An 18915-nucleotide genomic window follows, 5' to 3' on the forward strand; every position below is an offset into this window, starting at 1 on the left:
CCCGACTTTCTTCTAGGCTTTTCTATGCAATTTTTGTCTAACCCTGCACAATCTCTACTCTGTACACACTTCTGTATCCTGTTTTCTGATCTTAAACATGTCTCTCGAGCCCTTCAGTTCTCTTGAATGTTATGAAGACAGACTGCTAGAGCTGTAGAGAGGCGCCACAATGACCCATTCCACTAACATCACACATGTTTTCCACCTTCTTCCCTCCTGCAGCCATTAGAGTACAGTCGCAAAGACCGTCCGTGTCCCCCCCAGCGGGTCGGGGAGCCAATCTCGGCTGCCGCCCTTCGCCACGGTGCACCCGTTCTGAGGCTGGGGTAGAAAAGGAGGAAACTCCACAACATTCGCCAGGGGTTGTGAGGATTCATCTGGACTGTCTGTAGAGCACCCCACGAGTGCGTGGCACGGGACACACTCAGGAAGGAGCAGTCAGGACAGCGAATGAGTACACACGTTTCATCCGCAGTCACAACAACGTGCACCAGGAGATGGAGCTAAAAGCTGTTCTGCTTCTCACATTCCTTATTTTTTAAGATCTCTTTGCTTAATATGTGATGCAGGAGTCTGTGTAAGGGCATCTGCAGATACCCAGAATGCTTTTTTCAACACTGCGCACAGAGGAAGAAGAGAAGAGAAGAGAAGAGAAGAGAAGAGAAGAGAAGAGAAGAGAAGAGAAGAGATAAAATAATAAAATAAGATAAAAAATAATAAAAGGAAATAATAAAAAGATAAAAGATAAAAAAGAAAAGAATAAAATAAAATAATAAAATAAGATAAAAAAAGAAAATAAGAAAAAGAAAGAAAATAAGAAAATAAGATAAAATAAAATAAAATAAAAACTTTCAAAGGACGCTCTCTTACCCTTTCTCTGAAACTGCAGAGAGAATGCACAGAGAAGAATTTTCTATTGGCAGAAATTTCACTGTATGCTCTTTGTGGTTAAGGCTGCATACAAGATACCCATTACCTTAAATGAATGTGACATTTTTTATTTTTATTCCTGTCAAGGGCAGTTAATGAGCACTTGCAAACCCACCTAATCTGAAGTATCCACCGTTAGGGAGCACAGGCCAGAGGATGCATTTGCCTGTGCTTGACCTACTTAGGACCCAGCTCCAGTCTGGCTCTGCCCCTTGCGTGGTCGGCCACTTCTAGCCTCTGTTCCCCACCTATAAAACAGGGCTATGAATAGCACCCACTTCATGCAGATGTTGCAATGAGTCCCTAAAAATAACGCCTCTGAAGTACATAGCCCAGTTCTTGGCTACAGGGAACAAAGCTGTGGCTTTGGTGTTTCAGCTCTTTCTGGGTCCATGAAGGGTTAGCCTTCGCCCGCCCCACTTCAAGTGCGGCCATGTGATTTACTTCAGCCAATGAAGAGGGAGTACAAGTGAGGGATGCCACTTCCAGAAGAAAACACGAGGATCCGTGTGTGATGGACCAGGTCCTCATTTCCTGCCTCTGCCATCAGACAGGCAGGTGTGGAACAGAGCTGCGGCAGCCTGGGTGCCTGGGATGCCTACGCCCAGTCCCCACTGGCCACCGACACTTGGAAGTCTTCTGTCATGGCGGTGTAACCTAGAACACTCTACGTCCCACAGGAGCTCGAAGTCATGACGGTTTTACGTGAATGAGGCCGTGAGCATTACTGGAGCCTCCAGGTGAGGTCACGTTTGTGACCACACACAGAAAACCTGGGCTTGATTTGCAAACAAATGACAAACGGGTCTGAAGTTCAGGCTGTAATTTTCAGGCACTCGGGCCTAGAAATAAAACTGAAACGAAGGCCTCCCGTCAAAGAGACGCCAGCGCAGCAAGGGACGGTGGTCACACTTACAATGTATGGAGCGCTTTTTATTCCTCAGGGGTTGTGCTAAGGGTATTACATGTATTATCTTATTTAACCCCGGCAATAATCCCATAAAGTAGGTGACATTCCAGTGTGGCAAGATGAGAGGGAATTTCAGTTCTCCTTGTTAATTCTCCCCACCGTAGGAAGGACTTTAAGAAACACACACACACACACACACACACACACACACACACACACACACAAAACCAATCTTGGCATGAGAAACAGTAAGGGAAACATCCTTGCTGGGCATCAGGAAGGGGAAAATTTTGTTATCCTAAAGACGCTCCGTCTGGTGGATCTGTTTCCTACTAAGGACGCTGACAACCTACAGCCACCCCCCGAAGGTGGAGAGAAACAATGACCTTCAAGTGGGGGCACAGTCGTGGAGGGGGGCAGGGCAGGCAGAGGGCACTGTGTGGGGCCGGGGAATAAGCAGGATTTCAAAGATGGGCAGTGGGAGAGAAGAGAGATTCTACTTCCAGTTATTTAGCAGTGGTAGAGGACCCATCTCTGGTCATACTTTGGGGGACGTACCCTGGGGGACTCTGCAACAAGCTTTGGTCAATGAAACATGAGCAGAGGCCCGGGCATTGAAGAGCGAGAATGGCATTTCTACGCTCTCTCTTCACCTTAGGCAATGACTGAAAGCCACATGTGGAGACCAAGGAAGTTGGGTAGCGGGGGAGGCAGGGGGTGTAGACCACATCCCTGAGTCACACGTGGAGGAAAGCTGTCCTTGGAAGTCCCCAGATTCACTTCACATCTCACGTGAGGTCAAAATGAGCCCTGGCTGTGTTTAGCCACTGAGGTGCCACGGCTCACACGTCACCACGGCAGAGCCTGACCTAATGCAGTACAACATGGCGGACTAGAGCCTGGTCAAAGCACAAGATCAGCTCAAGGAAATCAAGAGGGAAAAAATACTTAAAAATAAGCAAAATGTATTACACACAGAAAAAAAGGAAACATGGATAAAGAGCTAAAGAAATTTTTTTTATTAAAAACTTTTTTTTTGCATTGGCTTATTTTTGAAACAGAGAGAGAGACAGAGCACAAGTGGGAGAGGGGCAGAGAAAGAATGAGACACAGAGTCTGAAACAGGTTCCAAGCTCTGAGCTGTCAGCACAGAGCCCAACACAGGGCTCGAACTCAAGAACCATGAGATCGTGACCTGAGCTGAAGTCATACGCTTAACCAACTGAGCCACCCAGGTGCCCCGAGAAAGAAATTTTATTAAGAACAGACTAAACCTAAGAGGTGATTCTGCAAGATGTGGAGGAAAGCAAACCCTCTGGCCAAGCTAGTTAAGGTGAAAAAAGAGAAAGAAATGCAAATTAGGATGATAAAGGAGATACGTCTCTATACTCAGAAAAGATTCTATTAAATTTTAAAATCATAATGAAATGAATGCCTTCCTACAAAGGATGTTACTAAAAATGACTCAGGAAAAGACCAAAAACATCCCTAGTCCAACGAAGAACCTGGGAAAACTGTCAAAGAACTATCTCCAAAAAATGTCTGGAAAAGCGGTTTCCAACCTTCTAAGAACATGTGATTCTTTAACGTCACCACTGTGTAGAAAAAGAATGAAGTGGGCAGTTCACTGTATGATGTTAGCAAATTTTGGCAGGGTTGGCCAAAGAAAAACATTCAGGCGCTCTCGTTTATGAATAGTGAATGCCAAAATCCTAAATAAAACAATAAATTAATTAAATTAAGTGTAGCAACAAATTAGATGTAATATTTTTTTAAAAAATAACCAATTATAGTAAAATAAGAGTGATCGCAAGAAGGCACAGAAAGGTCAATATTAGAAAATGGTAGGGGAGTCAAACTCATAAAACACAAGGTCCTCATGGGTAGGGACTCTCACCTACCTACTGGTGTATCCCCAGTGCAAAGAATGAAAACAATGTCTGGAACATAGTAAGTGCTCAATAAATATTTATAACATAAATTATCGGGTGACTACATTAGATCAAAGGGAAAAGATATGATCATCTCTAAAGACCATGAGAATACAGTTAATCAAATTTAACTCTGGCACCAAAGAAAACACCAAAATAAAATAATAAAATTACGTAACAGGTAATGTGATTAAAAAACAAAACCTCTTAAGCCACTGTCACGCATTTCCATGAAAGACGGTAAGGAGACATGGAAGCCCACTTATTGCTCCGATATCTTAACGCAGTTCTAGAAATCCTAGACGATGCAATTAGACAAGAAAATAAAATAAGTCTGACTACTGGATAAGAGGCAAAATTATTACTTGTAGAAAATATGCAGGTCTACCTGGGAAATTCAATTTTTATAAAAAGTACTTAAAAGTGGGGTAACTGGGGGCACTTGGGTGGCTCAGTCCGTTAAGCGTCCAACTTCGGCTCAGGTCATGATCTCATGGCTTGTGAGTTCAAGCCCTGTGTCAGGCTCTGTGCTGACAGCTCACAGTCTGGAACCTGCTTCGGATTCTGTGTCTGCCTCTCTCTCTGTCCCTCCCCGGCTCACGCACGTGCGCACACTATCTTGCACTCTCTCTTAGAAAAGAAATGGGGGCGCCTGGGTGGCTCAGGAGGGTAAGCGACCAACTTCATGTGAGAACCCATGATCTCACAGTTCGTGGGTTCAAGCCCTGCATCAGGCTCCATGCTGACAGCTAGCTCAGAGCTGGTGTCTGTCTTTGGATTCTGTATCTCCCTCTCTCTCTGCCCCTCCCCCACTTCCTCACACTCTCTCTCAAAATACATAAACTCAAAAAAAGTATTTAAAAGTAATGAAATAGTTTATGATGGTGGTAGTGAAGGTAATTACAAAACAATCAGTAACTTTTTTTACACTCCACCAATAAAGAGTAAAAAAAATATATCTTAACAGAAGATTCCCAACATTCAGTCAAGAGTAATGACAATGACAAATTACCTAAAAACAAAAGCTACATTCTGCAGGACTTACATGGACAAAACTATTTCATAGGATCATAAAGAGACGAATAAGCATATCCTATTGCCAGATGGGAAGAATTCTTATCACACTAGTGTAAAACTGTCAGTCTTCCCCATCTTAATAAAAAACTGCGGAGGAAAAAATAAACAGATAAGCAAAGTCAAGGATATAGAAGCAGTTCTATTTTATAAGGGAGTAATTGGTTGATGAGCTGAGTTGAAGGCACCACAAGATAGTCAGGCAAAGCTGTTGAGGTTGGTTTTTAAAAAAAAAAATTTTTTTAATGATTATATATTTTTGAGAGACAGAGCACAAGCAGGGGAGGGGCAGAGAGAGAGGGAGACACAGAATCGGAAGCAGGGTCCAGGCTCCGAGCTGTCAGCACAGAGCCCGACGCGGGGCTCAAAGCCACAAACTATGAGATCATGACCTGAGCCAAAGTTGGACGCTTAAACGACAGAGCCACCTGGGCGCCCCGAAGCTGTTGAGTTCTAAATGCCAAGCCCAGGAGTTGCCCTGGATGAGGCTGAGATTTGCGAACCAGACCAACTCCATTGCTCCCTCCCACCCAAAGCGTGGGACACCAACCCACCGCCACTCACCTGGGCAGGTGAGCCTATCTGACCTTCCTGCCAACTGACGGGTCAAGAGAACTGGAAAGCCTAGAAATAGATCCAAGTAGATGAAATCTTTCAGTACGTGATGACGTTTCAATACAGTATTCATTTTGATAACAGGGTAACTACTTAAAAAAAAACAAAAAAACTAAACTAAATGTGACACCTAAGTCGTGTCATACACCAAAATTAATGACTGATGAAGTTAAAATCTGATGGTAGGGGCGCCTGGGTGGCTCACTCGGTTAAGCATCTGACTTCGGCTCAGGTCATGAGCTCAGTTTGTGGGTTTGAGCCCCACATTGGGCTCTGTGCTGACAGCTCAGAGCCTAGAGCCTGCTTCAGATTCTGTGTCTCCCTCTCTCTCTGATCCTCCCCCACTCATGCTCTGTCTCTCTCTCAAAAATGAACAAACTCTAAAACAATTTTTAATAATAAAATAAAATCTGATGGTAAAATTAAATTATATAAATGATAATGAAAATGCATGAACAGTTGTCATCTCAGGCTGGGAAAAACACCCTTAAGCATAACATTTAAGCCCAAGCCATAAATTGATGGACTTAAGACCACCAAATATTATAAAAGACATCAAACAAAATATAAAAGGCCAAAGAAATTATAGGGATATATTTGTGGCATATGGCAAAGCACATGCATGCTTAATATGTTAAAAGTTACCTAAAAATCAAGAAGACAACAGTTACAACATGACTTTGGAGAAATGGGGCAAAGATCTACGCAGGCAATTCAGAAAAGGTAAGAAATGTCCAGTCAACTTAAAAAAAGAATGCTCTACGTTACTGGCAGTCAAAAGAGAAGCGAAGAGAGGTTTTTCATTCATGCATTAACAAAGTTGTGCTATTACTTGCTGCTAGAGCTAGGGAAAAGAAACTGGCAGTTCTATTGAGAATGTACATACAACATGTGTACAAATTTTTATATATAAAATATATACTCACGTGGTCCTAAAAACTCAAATACTCTTTGACCCAGAAATTCCCCTTCTAAGACTTCATCCCAGGAAAGCGAACCCGTGAAAAATATTTGCTATGTGAATAGCAAAAGGAAACTGACTTTAATGGAATGTTACACACCCTTGAAAACTTACACTGTAGTTGCTGACATGAGATGATATTCAAGGTGTAATACACAGGGGGAAAAGCAAGTTGCAAAACAGTATATACCATATGGCCTCTATCTCTTTTTTAAGAACATATATTTGCATATTAAAAACTTAGAAAATTATATCCAAATTATTAAGTGTAGTTCCCAGGTAGTGAGATTACTGACCACTGCTTTTTTTTTTAAATGCTTTGCCCATCTATAAGTTTATAACTTTCCTACCATTAACAAATAGCATTTATATAACCAAAAAAAAAGTTAAAAAAAGTAAATTGAATTCTGTGGGAAAATAAACATTTCCTCTAAAAATAAACTCTAAAGTTGGAAAACGAAAGCAAAAACATCTGCTTCCCGGACAGAAAGGATAGTTTTAAATTGCTAGATGGCCACGCGCTTCCCAGAGGCAGTGGGGGTCCAGGTACCAGCTGACTCTGAAGCCCAGAGCCCACAGGAGAGCCCCTTTCTCTCCTGCCTACACCTGACACGGAACGCAAGCACAATGTTGTTACAGGCTGTCGTTATCAATATAGCCTTCGAGGGGCACCTGGGTGGCTCAGTTGGTTAAGCATCTGACTTCGGCTCAGGTCATGATCCCACGCTTCATGGGTTCGAGCCCTGCGTCGGGCTCTGTGCTGACAGCTTGCAGCCTGCTTCGGATTCTGGGTCTCCCTCTCTCTCTGCCCCTCCCCCGGGTGCACTCTGTCCCTCTGTCTCCCCAAAATAAATCAATATTTTAAAAAATATATATAGCCTTTGGAATAAACTGTTCTTGACTATCAATAAGAGGGATTGTCTACTGATCCCCTCGAAAAGGAACAACCATAAATTACTGTTTTACTCACATGGCTGTGGACTCATTTTTTCTAGAGGGGGGAAAAAAGTGGTCCTTATCACCCATCATGAAAACTACTAATGAATATTGATACATTTCTTTGGCGGCAGGAAAGCAGGAGGGAAAGTCATTAATTGCTCGTGAACAGTCCCTCACAGTGACTTGCGGGTCTGGGAGAAGCAGCATGCTGCAGGAAATCCAGGCAGCCTCGCAGGCTGCTGAGAGCAGCCCAGCAGAAGGCGGAGAGTCGGCACATCTGCACAGTAAGGAGCTCGGAAGACACAGGCAGGGAATACTCTTCCCAGATTCTCTAGCCGGCTTGCCGAGCAGGGAGTACATTCTGTTACCTCACATAGACATGCCAGACCAGGTATGAACTCCCATGAAACCCCATGGCCAACTTCGCTCTGAGACCTAAATGTGCTCCTTGCGGGAACAGGTCTGGGTCTGCCCGACCCTGCTGGGTTAACAGGAAGAAGTGACAAGGCCTGCGTCCATCTGCCGGGTCCAACTCACAGGAAATAATAGGTAGGGAGTGGAGCAGTCTGATGACTAATTTAGAATGGGTTCTGACTCCTTCCCCAATGTCCTATTGATTGGGTCACAGCTCTCAGGAGGCCTGCTGATGGGCAAGGCCACGTCTCAAAGAGAAACCTTCAAGGAAAAGACGCTCACGGGCTTGGTTGTTTTGACCTCGAGGCTCTGTCTGCATCCTCAGCATCTATCTCGGTACCACTGGCTGCGGCAGTTATATTCCGAACGTTGCACAGCAGCAAAGAGACTCGGCCAAGCTGTGCACCAGAAACCAAGCCCACTCGGGGCTGCATGCCGAGTAGACTAGAAACGGAAAGTGGGGCTCCACAGACAAAACTCTGTCTTCCCCTCCCAGCTCCTGGCCTCCCAAACCAATTAATCCAACCCAACGGCCTTGAACTTCCAAGCCTCTCTCCCACGCTGCCATAGCGCCTCGCCTATTCTCAGTCACCCTGAACATCACCCGTCGATGCACCTCCGTCAGGGGCACAGCGCCCGTTCACGGCCACTGCTGGACAACAGCCGTCAAAATCTACGAAGCTCATCACGCTTCTTAGGACAACGAACCTCATCAACCATTTGCTCAGGGCTGGATGTAAGCCAGCCTCTCCTCACCCTCAGAACAGTCCTCTGAGCTGGGCGCTCCTGGGACCCTCAATGTGCAGACCAGAGGCCCAAGAGGTGGGGGGAAATTTCCTCCTCCCCAAATCAAGATGCCGGTTTCACTTCTATCTTCTCTTGTTGTTAGTATGTCTCTAAATTCCCGCTCATGGCTTTATTCCACCCAGCGCAAACCAGTGCCACTTCCAAGAAAAATACTCTATGCCTTTCAGGGTACTTCTCACCCCAGCAGCCAACAGATGCTCTCGAAGATACAAAATGGTGGGGAAATCGGGCAAGAACGAAATCCCCCCCTTAGATCTTGTTCTATCTTTCCAAACCCAACAGTGCGGCTGGGCCTCATCCTCAGGGCATCGACTCCCTCGCCACATGAAAGAGGCACCATGCCAGGCATCACTCTCACCTCTGAACTACTCCGTGTCATGTCCCCACCCATGACACGCAGACCTTTTGCTCACTTATTGATTCAGTTGTCAGAGAATTTTGGAGAACCTGCCACCTGCCAGGTGTTAAGGTCCCTGCCCACAATGGACTTCAATTCTGGAGGGGAAAATAAACAAGCAAAGATAAAAACTGCAATACAATGTCACCACGGCATGCCTCTAGAATACAGATTCCAAGGGACCCCTGGGGGGCTCAGTCGGTTCACCGTCCGACTTCGGCTCAGGTCATGATCTGACAGTTCATGAGTTTAAGGCCTGCACAGGGCTCTGCGCTGACAGCTCGGAGCCTGGAGCCTGCTTCTGATTCTCTCTCTCTCTCTCTCTCTCTCTCTCTCTCTCTCTATGTGCCCGTCCCCTGCTTGTGCTCGGTCTCTTGAAAATAAACATTAAAAAAAAAAAAAAATACAGATTCCAAAGGAACATTTTGTTTATTCCGCACTCTCAGGCTTCCTGAACCACAGCAGCACCTGACACACAGCAGACGGTCAATGCGTATTTACTGAGGGAATAAAGAAACGAGTGAATGTATGAGAGCATGCCTAGTGCAGGTAACCCACTAACAGCTATAGCATTTGCCCAAAGATACTTGTAGTTATTCTTGATTTAGCATGTCATAGTGCTGAGCATGGTGTAAGGCACACAGGGGTCCAGGCTCGCAGAGCCCAGGGAATGATTCCCAAAGGACGGAGGGAAAGGAAGGCCCTGGAAGGGGAAAATTCAAAGCAGAAAGAACCATGCAAAGACTAGACAAGCAGATGCAGGAGATGAAGCTCTTCCTGGTTAAATGTGATCAGTGGATTTTATAAACTCTTCACAGTCGCTGACACTCTCTGTACTCAGATGCAAGCAGTTTGAGGGAAAATACTAGTAACTAACTCCACAGAGGACATTTAAGCTTGGCAGCTCCTATGGGAAAGAGACTCATCCCATCCCTAGCTCTTCTGTATTCAGAACTCCAGAAGCCGTAACGTTACGGAAGGGGAGTGCGTAAAGAGCGTGAGGAGGAATGACCCTCAAACGTGTTGCTGGTCTTCCCTCAAACACAGGAAAGTCATCTCCTCCCAGACACGCAAGGACGAGAACCCAGCGGCTCACGAAAGCAACTCCATAAACTGATCTACCCATTCCAAACATTCAATACTACGTCTTCTACAGATTCCAGAAATTAAGGAGCCATGTTAGGATCCTGAGCCTCACTGCTTTCTAGAGAAGACGAAGTAAATGCTGCCTCTTTGATTTATCGGGGTGGACCCTACAGTTCTCAGTTTCAATCTTGTCCGTAAGCGTGGACTGAGCACCAACTGTCTACAAGGCATTGCGCTACAGACAACGGCAATCGGCACATTCTAAGGGGGGCAGACAGACAAGAAAACAAAGATGGAAGCCATGAGAATTTCAGAGCGAGGCTTTTGTAACTAACATGAACAGGGGCGAGGCAGAGAATGGGGGAGGATGGCCTCTCCAAGGCCTCTGAGCCAAGAGCTGAATGATGAGGAAGAGGCGTACAGACAGGGCAAGGAGGAAAGCAGCAAGCACAAAGCCCCCAGATGGGAATGAGCCTGGTGTGTTTGGGGCAAGGAGGGCCACGGTGGCTGGAGCAGAGTGAAGGAAGAACAGGTGCAACAGAACAAGCATGTCAACACAGAGAGGAATCAAGTCGGTAAGGGCTGACAGGCCCCTGGAAAGATCTGGAATCCTAAGTGCAATGAGATGCCATTGGAAACTCTTCAACAGCCAAGCCTCGCGAACTGACTTTGGCTTTAAAGAGTTCACTCTCAATGTCACCAAAGTGGGGTGCATCTGGGTGGCCCAGTCGCTCAAGCGTCCCACTCTTGATCTCAGCTCAGGTCACAATCTCACCATTCATGACACGCAGCCCCGCGTCGGGCTCTGTGCTGAAAGCACGGAGCCCGCTTGGGATTCTCTCTCCCCCTCTGCTCCTTCCCCACGTGTGCTCTCTGTCTCTCTCCAAATAAACTTAAAAATCAATCAAAATAAATGTCACCAAAAGGGGATACCTATCAGTGAGACACAGTGGTGGACCGGCCTTCACTTTCCCTGGAGCGCAACACAACAGATGCCGTCTGACAGGGACAGTGTTCATCCACACGCCGGCAGCCACCAAAGTCCCAACAGACAGGTGGAAAGCTCCTCTCGGCGACCGGCTGCTTGGACTTCCGCAAATGCACTTTCTCAAAGAAGTAAGATCACTCCCTGGTTCTGATACCCAACTCCCCCTGTTCCTCTGTCATTCCCTCTTTGGAGGAGGGTAAAAAAAAAAAAAAAGGTTTTATGCCTAAGGTTCGTAAATCTTACCACTCCGAAACAAGCCCTGCAAAGAGACAGAAGAGCTGGTTGGCCTCCAGGGCGCCAGGGAGGGCGCCTGAACACCTTGCTGGCATTCCCATTGGAGCCCTGAGCTGAAACCCCAACGTCAAGCGAGTGGAGCAATCCAAGTCCATGGTCAGGAGCCTCCGGATCACTTAGTTGGTCTGCCGGGATGCCTGATGGCAGAGCATAGAGGGGTGCAGACATCAAGATATCAAAGACGGGTCAGCTTGACTATCATCTGCTCAACGACCGACAGAGGTAAACACCGTCTCGGTGTCCAACACATCCAAAGGCAGCCCACGTGAGGCTATATCTGCGGCGAGACCGTGCCAGAAATCTGGGCTAATCTGACTCTGCTATTCATAAATTCCCCCTCATGTGAAAGCACATGTGTTTGGGAAAGGGAAATGAATCCAAGGCAATTTTAGACGTTGTTACTTGGAAACCATCTGGAGTCCCTGGAAGTAGAAGAAGCCGGCGCATCGCCTGCCCTCAGATGCCCACCGTAATTAGGGCAGTATGCCCACCTGGGAGTTTGGTGGCCCCCTAATTCCCCAGGGATTTCCCCACCCCCACCCTAGCGGATGCCAGTTCAGGCCCCACTTCCCACCCAAGAAAGGTATTTGGTTCCCCGGTAAACCCAGTGGAGAGCCCTCGATGTGTTGAGCTTGCACTTGAACTGCACCCAAGGCTGGGTCCTCGGCTTTCCGCTTCACACCTGAATTCCAGGGCCACAGCCGCCAGGAGGAATTCCATGACCCCCCCCCCAACCCCCCACTTAACAGCCCCGTGTTCTCAGCCCGTCTAGCTTTGGAAGAGACCCACCAGAACCCTTATGTAACGGTTAATAGATGTTGGCACCCTGCAGCGCGGCTCCTGGAGACAGTAGCCCAGATGTGGCCCATTTCGCCGCGATGACAGCAAGCTGGGTCCTGCAGCTTTCCACGGCCTGGCTCTTGCAGACTGTAGGGCCTCTGGGCTCCCCTCCCCTCCCCTCCCCTCCGCTACCTGGCTGCGATCCTCTGCTTATCTCATCTTCCCGAGGAGTTGGACCTCCCTTTCTGCAGCCTCCCTCCCTCTACTGAAAGCGCTCTTAGGACCGAGCCCCACAGCAGCGCCATTCCACCGGCACCTTCCCTGCCCCCTCTCCCCTCACCCCTCCGGATCTCCGTCTCCAACACCTACGGCCGTAAGACACCCGGCCAAGAAAGAAGAGATCCAGAATCCCGTACAGTCATAGTCACAGAACGCAAACACACAGTCCCTGCCAAGCCGACCAGGCCCCACACTTGCCCCGGGACCCCCGAGCAGCCCGAACTCGGCGCAGGGGGAGGGAGGCTTCGGAGACGCCGCCGCGGCTCGGCCGCCCCCAAGCACAGGCAGAGCGAACACCTGTTTCCAGGGAGCCGGCGGCCGGGGGCGAAGAGGGGGCGTCCCGGGGCAAGGCGGCGAGCACGGGGCGAAGGGGCAGCCGGGGACGCAGGTGGAGGATGCGTCACGCTCTGCGCTCGGCAAGCGGGGCCGGGGCGCGGCGGCCGGAGCCGCAGAAGGGCTCGGGGGCTGCGAAGTTCCGAGGGGAGGGGTCGCGCGCGCCGGCGGTGCGGGTGCAGGGGGGCGGCGCGGCGGGCAGCGGAGGGAGGGGAGGGAGCGAGGTCGCGCGCCCCGGCGGCTGCAGCCTCGCGGGCGCGCACCGGGGGACCTACCTGCCCACCGTCTGGTTGGCCAGCTGGCGCATGCGGTTGAACTGCTTCTTCATCGTGGCCCCGCTGCCGCGCTGGCCCGGGGGGGGGGGGGGGGGGGGGGGGGGGAGCTGGGCAAGGACGGAGCAGCCCGGAGCCCGCCGCGGGTTACATGGCTCCCGCGCGGAGCCTCCCGGGCGACGGCGGCGGCACTGCGGAGCCTCCGGGCGCCGTCTGGCCCGCGCGCGGCTGCCTCCCCAGGGCGCCGCCGCCTACTCCTCCGCCCGCCGCGGCGCCCGCTGCCGCATCCCCCTCACGCGCGCCGCCGCGCCTGCATGCTGACGCCCGCGGCCGCCCTCGGCGCCGGCCCGGTCCGCCCGGCCGCCTGCCCCGCAGCCCCTCTCCGGCGCGGGGACCCGGGAGGCTCCGCAGGCTCCTGGCCGGGGGGTCCCCGCTGCGCCTGTGCGGCGGGCGCCGTGCATTCTGGGACTTGTAGTCCCGCGCCCCGCTGCCCACCTTTCCGCGTGCAAAGTTTTGCAAGCACGGAGGCGCGCGGAGGTGGAGGCCGGTCGCGTCGCCCCGGGGCCGGGGGAGGTGGGGGGAAGGGGGGGAAGGGGGGTCGCGGGTAGGGGTGGGGGGTGGAGGAGTTGCACTGTAGCACTCCAGGAAGGGAAAGGTTTCACTGCTTTAAAAATAGAGCGGAACCAGGACTCCAACAGCAAATAAGGAAAGTGAGCATCTGCCTTTCATTGTATTTTAAGTGAATGTGAGGCACTGCTGTTTTGAATTCACGGGAAGAAGATTGAGGCCGGCGGGTACGCGGCTCATAAAATCGCGCAAGGCCACCTGGTCGTGGTTGAGGTGCACAGTTAAGCTCGGGGCCTGGGGCTGGGTCGGGGCATAGCATGCATCATAGAGGTTTCCTCCTTGATTTTCACCAAACCCACTAAGTAACCAGAAGCCAGAATAGAAGAAGGGCTTACTAATAGTAGCGTCTTGACCGGGACAACTTTCTCGCATGGCTTTGATCCCAGTCTCCCAGCTGTTCCCATTTCCCTTTCACCTCTGGGGACCGAGGGGTCACACCTGTGGCCTGGCCCGGGGGCGTTCTAGGCAACAGTTCTCCATTAGGGAGCAGTTGACCTCTTCAAAAGGGATCGTGACTTTCTGCAGGCTCCGTGCTTCCGAAGAGATAGGAGATTCCAAGTACATTTTTTCATCACCTGTCAAGGAAGAACAGTATTGTTAGCTGGTAGGGGCTTTGGATCAGATACAAGTTCGAATATTGGAATTCCAAAACCCAATTATATAACCTTTGGAAAAAATTACATAACCTCTCTAAGCCTCCTTTTTTTTTTTAATCTCTAATACACATTTAATATTGCCCAGGAGATAAGCAAAGGTACCTATTTGCTAAATTAGCAGTAATTCAATAACATATGAATTTTTATGTCATACATTCGTTTACTACAAATATGACGATACTTCGCGTGATAGAGCAAAATGCTGTCCCTAAATAGAATGACGAATCTGATCAATGAAAGCGCTTCTTTGAAATGGTATATTTTGCATATGTTGATTATAGTTGCAAGATGTCCTAAATATGGTTCTAAGTATCTCGCTGGGCAGCTGAACAAAAAGATGGTTTGAGGCAAGTCTTGGCTGAATGAACATGAAATCTTTAATTAATTGTGAATTTAGCCTCTGCTTATTAGGTCAGGCAACTCCAGCCAATTAATACGTGAAGACATGATTTGCTCTGAACTGACTGTGCTCTGCTTATAAAATCCATATAATTTTTATATGAATGACAATTATTTCCACTTTGAGGTATTTTTAAAAGCCAAGGCAAAGCCTGGTTTTTATACGTATAAATAGTAGAGAGGTATTAAAGTCACTATGACTTTTTTTTGTTTATTTCTTTATTTTGAGAGAGACAGAGACGGCGCAAGTGGGGGAGGGGCAGAGAGAGAGAATCCCAAGCAGCCTCCCTGCACAGAGCCCCACGCGGGGCTCAAACCCGTAATGAGATCATGACCTGAACCAAAACCGAGAATCGGGCACTTAGCCCCCTAACCCACCCAGGGGTCCCCATTCTATGACTTTTAGCAACACTGTCTCTGCTAACATCTAGAACCACACTGACAGACGCAGACGCCATCAACTGCATGTGGGTATTGAAATTTAAATGAATTAAAATTAAGTGAATTAAAAATTTAGCTCCTCAGGGGCACCTGGGGGGCTCAGTTGGTTAAGCGTCTGATGTCGGCTCAGGTCATGATCTCGTGGTTCGCGAGTTCGAACCCCGTACCGGGTTCTGTGCTGTCAACAAGAAGCCCACTTAGGATCCTCTGTCTTCCCCCTCTCTCTGCCCTCCCCCGCTTTCTCCCTCTCTCTCTCCCTCTCTCTCTCTCAAAACTAAATATTAAAAATTTAGCTCCTCAGTCATCCTAGCCACACTGTTAAGTGCCTAATAGCCACATGGGCTGTCCTGGATGGCGCAGATAAAGAACATTCCTATCATCTCAGAAAGGACATCCCTAGTATTAGGGAGCTCTGGTAGACAATTCCAATATCATGCCAGTCTCTGTCTTCAATCTGGAGATATTTCCCTTCGAAAAGGGAACTTTCTACTTCTCCACAGACATAGCCTACCCCACCAGCTCGTATCTTCTTTATTAATTGATGGCTTCCTTACACATTTCCTGTTCTCCTGTGCGCTTTTTCTCCATTTGGGAAGCAGCTCGTGATTTTCTGCTTCCCACCCAGGGAAGGGATGACAGTGCAGAAAACAAAAAAAAAAAAATGAGAGAAAGGAGGTATCAGGTCTACTCATCTATCTTTCAAAGCCCGCTCCAGAATCACATGTGAGAACAGACTTTTTAAAGAAAAGCATTTTGAGTTTCAAGAATACAGGCTTTGGAACTTTAATAGTCTGTGCCAAAAATGGTAGAGTTTGAAGAACACACTATTCTGCCTCTACTAGATAAAGTACCCGCTGGCACTGAGGTGTTGAAGATGATGATGGAAATGTAGCAGGGGAGAGAGGGAGGGGGAAAGTAGACGAAGCTTGTACAGATTTGATAATTGCTCACATTTTCATTGCCTATACTTATGAAGAGGGCTTATACTTGACCTTCCCAGTGAGATCAAGACTGAAAATAAATAAACATATTTTTAAAAAAGGGGGGGGGGGCAACTGGCTCAGTCAGTTAAGTATCAGACTTCGGCTCAGGTCATGATCTCACAGTTCATGAGTTCGAGCCCCGCATCAGGCTCTGTGCTGACAGCTCAGAGCCTGGAACCTGCTTCGGATTCTGTGTCTCCCTCTCTCTCTGTCCCTCCCCTCCTCTCTCTCTCTCAAAAATAAATAAACATTAAAAAATATATATCAATTGTGAAATTCTCTTGGGACGTAAAATATGCAGCATGATTCATGCCACTTCTGAGCTGATTTGTAAGTCATTTTATAATCCTCCCTTCTTCTCCTTTTTTCACTCTGCTGGAAGACTAGCAATGACCCAGTTAAGGGCTGCTGTGGATCAGAGTCATAGCCATCCGGCTGGAGTGGAAAATAATACTTTTGTTATAAGTTACAGGGTCTGGGGATCATTTGTTACTGCAGCACAATCAAGCCTATGCTGACTGCTACAGATGGCATCTCTAAGGAAGATTACTTGCTCCTGGCTCCTTCCCGTGATCAAAAGAACTTCAGCTGGGTGTGGGCAGGTTGGAGGCAGCTATATCGTGGCGTGAGAGTGCACCTCTGTGACCACTTCTTCCATGGAGGCTAGCAGTGGCCAAGTTCACGGAGACCCTGTGTCTCCTAAAGCACAGAAGCAGTAAAGATGTCTACGTGGAGTGCTGAGGTCCCTAAACCACAGTCCTGTGGTGGTTCCGGAGTTCCCTGCACCATGCCACATGCAACGGTTTGCTGAACGTGTGCCACAGGGGTACACAAAAGTACATGAAGGTGCTGGGTGTTTTTGCTGTTGAAACTGAAGACGACAAGAAGACAGCAATGGCCAAGATGTGAAATAAAGAAGCCCCGAATTATCTGAAATTAAATTCAAAAAAATGGACTAAGAAAACTAAGAATAGACTTAAAATTAAGTGCATTTGCGGAGAGGGAGGGAAGAGGGGATGGGGAGGAGGAGGGAGGAGAAAAGAAAAGAAGGAGGAGAAAGAAGAAATGAGATTCTATTTCTTAGATGCTCAACTTTGATCTATGGAAGGATTCCACTTCCTGCTCCATATTGACTTTAAGTTCAGTCACATGACTTGCTTTGTCCAACTACATATGGGCTTCTTACATGCTTCAACAGTGCTGTAGTACTATTTAACTGAGATATGTTTTCTTTGAAATCTGACCTGCCACTCAGGAGGCTCTGAATGAGAGGGATTTTAGATCCACATTCTGAATCCTGTCCATGAATCTCTGTCCAATATGGGCGTCAGCAGAGATACGGGGTTATTTAAACATAATTTTAATTTTTTTAAATATTTTTATTTATTTCTCGGAGAGAGAGAGAGAGAGCATGAGTAGGGGAGGGTCAGAGAGAGAGGGAGACACAGACTCTGAAACAGGCTCCAGGCTCTAAGCTGGCAGTCAGCACAGAGCCCGACGCGGGGCTCGAACCCACGAACCGCGAGATCATGACCTAAGTGAAAGTCGGACGCTTAACCAACTAAGCCACCCAGGCGCCCCAATTTTAATTTTTTTTAACTTTTATTCATTTTTGAGAGATGTAGAGAGATAGAGCATGAGTGGGGAAGGGGCAGAGAGAGAGAGAGGGAGACACAGAATCTGAAGCAGGCTCCAAGCTCTGAGCTGTCAGTACGGACCCGGACGCGGGGCTCAAACCCATGGACCGTGAGATCATGACCTGAGCTGAAGTCAGACGCTTAACCAACTGAGCCACCCAGGGTCCCCTAAGCATAATTTTAAATAAAGTCAAATAAAACTAGAAATTCAGTTTTATTACACTAGCCACAATTTTTAAAGATTATTTGTTTATTTTGAGAGAGATAGAAAGAGAAAAAGCACAAGTGGGGGAAGGGCAGAGAGAGGGAGAGAATCCCAAGCAGGCTCCACACTGTCAGCACACAGCCCGACACGGGGCTCAAACTCATGAACTGTGAGATCATGACCTGAGCCAAAGTCTGATTCTTAACAGACTGAGCCACCCAGGTGCCCCTCAACCGTATTTCTAATTCGCAAAGACTCCCTGTAGCTAGTGGCTACCATATTAGTGTAAAATAGAACATCTCCATCGCCACAATAAATATTTTGGACAGCACTAATCTGTAGAATGGAATTCAAAATTCAGGATCCAGCAGAACAGAGAAAACTGAGCAGGAGATGACAGGCTCAGTAAAGGTATGACCAGTCATTTTACTTGATGGCTCAAGCTCCCATTATCTGCTATATGGGGGATTATAGAACAGAATCTGTGAGCCATACATTTTGGAGAACCAGTGAACCGACCAAACTATTTTCTCAATGCATTGCTTTTGACCCGGGTATGCCTAAGCCTTTGGATTTAATACATCCAAAATAACATTCATTGCTACACTATACATGAAAGATATTGTTTATCCTTTTCAGATTCCGATCACCTTTATATCTGCAGGTATAAAATTTACACCACTGAAAAACATTTCTGTTAGTCTCAAGATTCATTTAAACAAGTTGATAGATGTTCCTATCTTTACACAGTATCACGTCCAATTTTTCAGCTCCCTGTGGATCTATACCTTTGCCAGAGCCTAATCATGGGCGGAGCGTGTTTCTCTACCTAGTAACTTTGGACTTGACGGTGTGATTGCTTTGGCCAATGGCATGTTGGTGGAATGACACGCAACCTACCTTCACCTTATGCATTAAGAGGCTTAATGCATTTCCCTCCGGACCTCTTCACCTCTT

General features: G+C 47.8%; 1 protein-coding gene across 3 annotated transcripts in view; it reads right to left on the reverse strand.

Moving 5' to 3' along the window:
* The window catches only part of ARHGAP44 (Rho GTPase activating protein 44), a 176942-nt gene extending 163726 nt beyond the window's left edge, over positions 1–13216 (reverse strand). For all 3 annotated transcript variants that reach the window (XM_039227305.1, XM_039227304.1, XM_039227306.1), the window contains exon 1: positions 13014–13216. In XM_039227305.1, the coding sequence (XP_039083236.1) occupies positions 13014–13066 (53 nt within the window). In that variant the 5' untranslated portion in view covers positions 13067–13216. The remainder of the gene's footprint in view (positions 1–13013) is intronic.
* Between the last annotated feature and the right edge of the window lie 5699 nt (positions 13217–18915).

Source organism: Hyaena hyaena, unplaced genomic scaffold (assembly GCF_003009895.1).
Source record: "Hyaena hyaena isolate Hyena2069 unplaced genomic scaffold, ASM300989v1 scaffold_27, whole genome shotgun sequence".
Classification (NCBI taxonomy): Eukaryota; Metazoa; Chordata; class Mammalia; order Carnivora; family Hyaenidae; genus Hyaena; species Hyaena hyaena.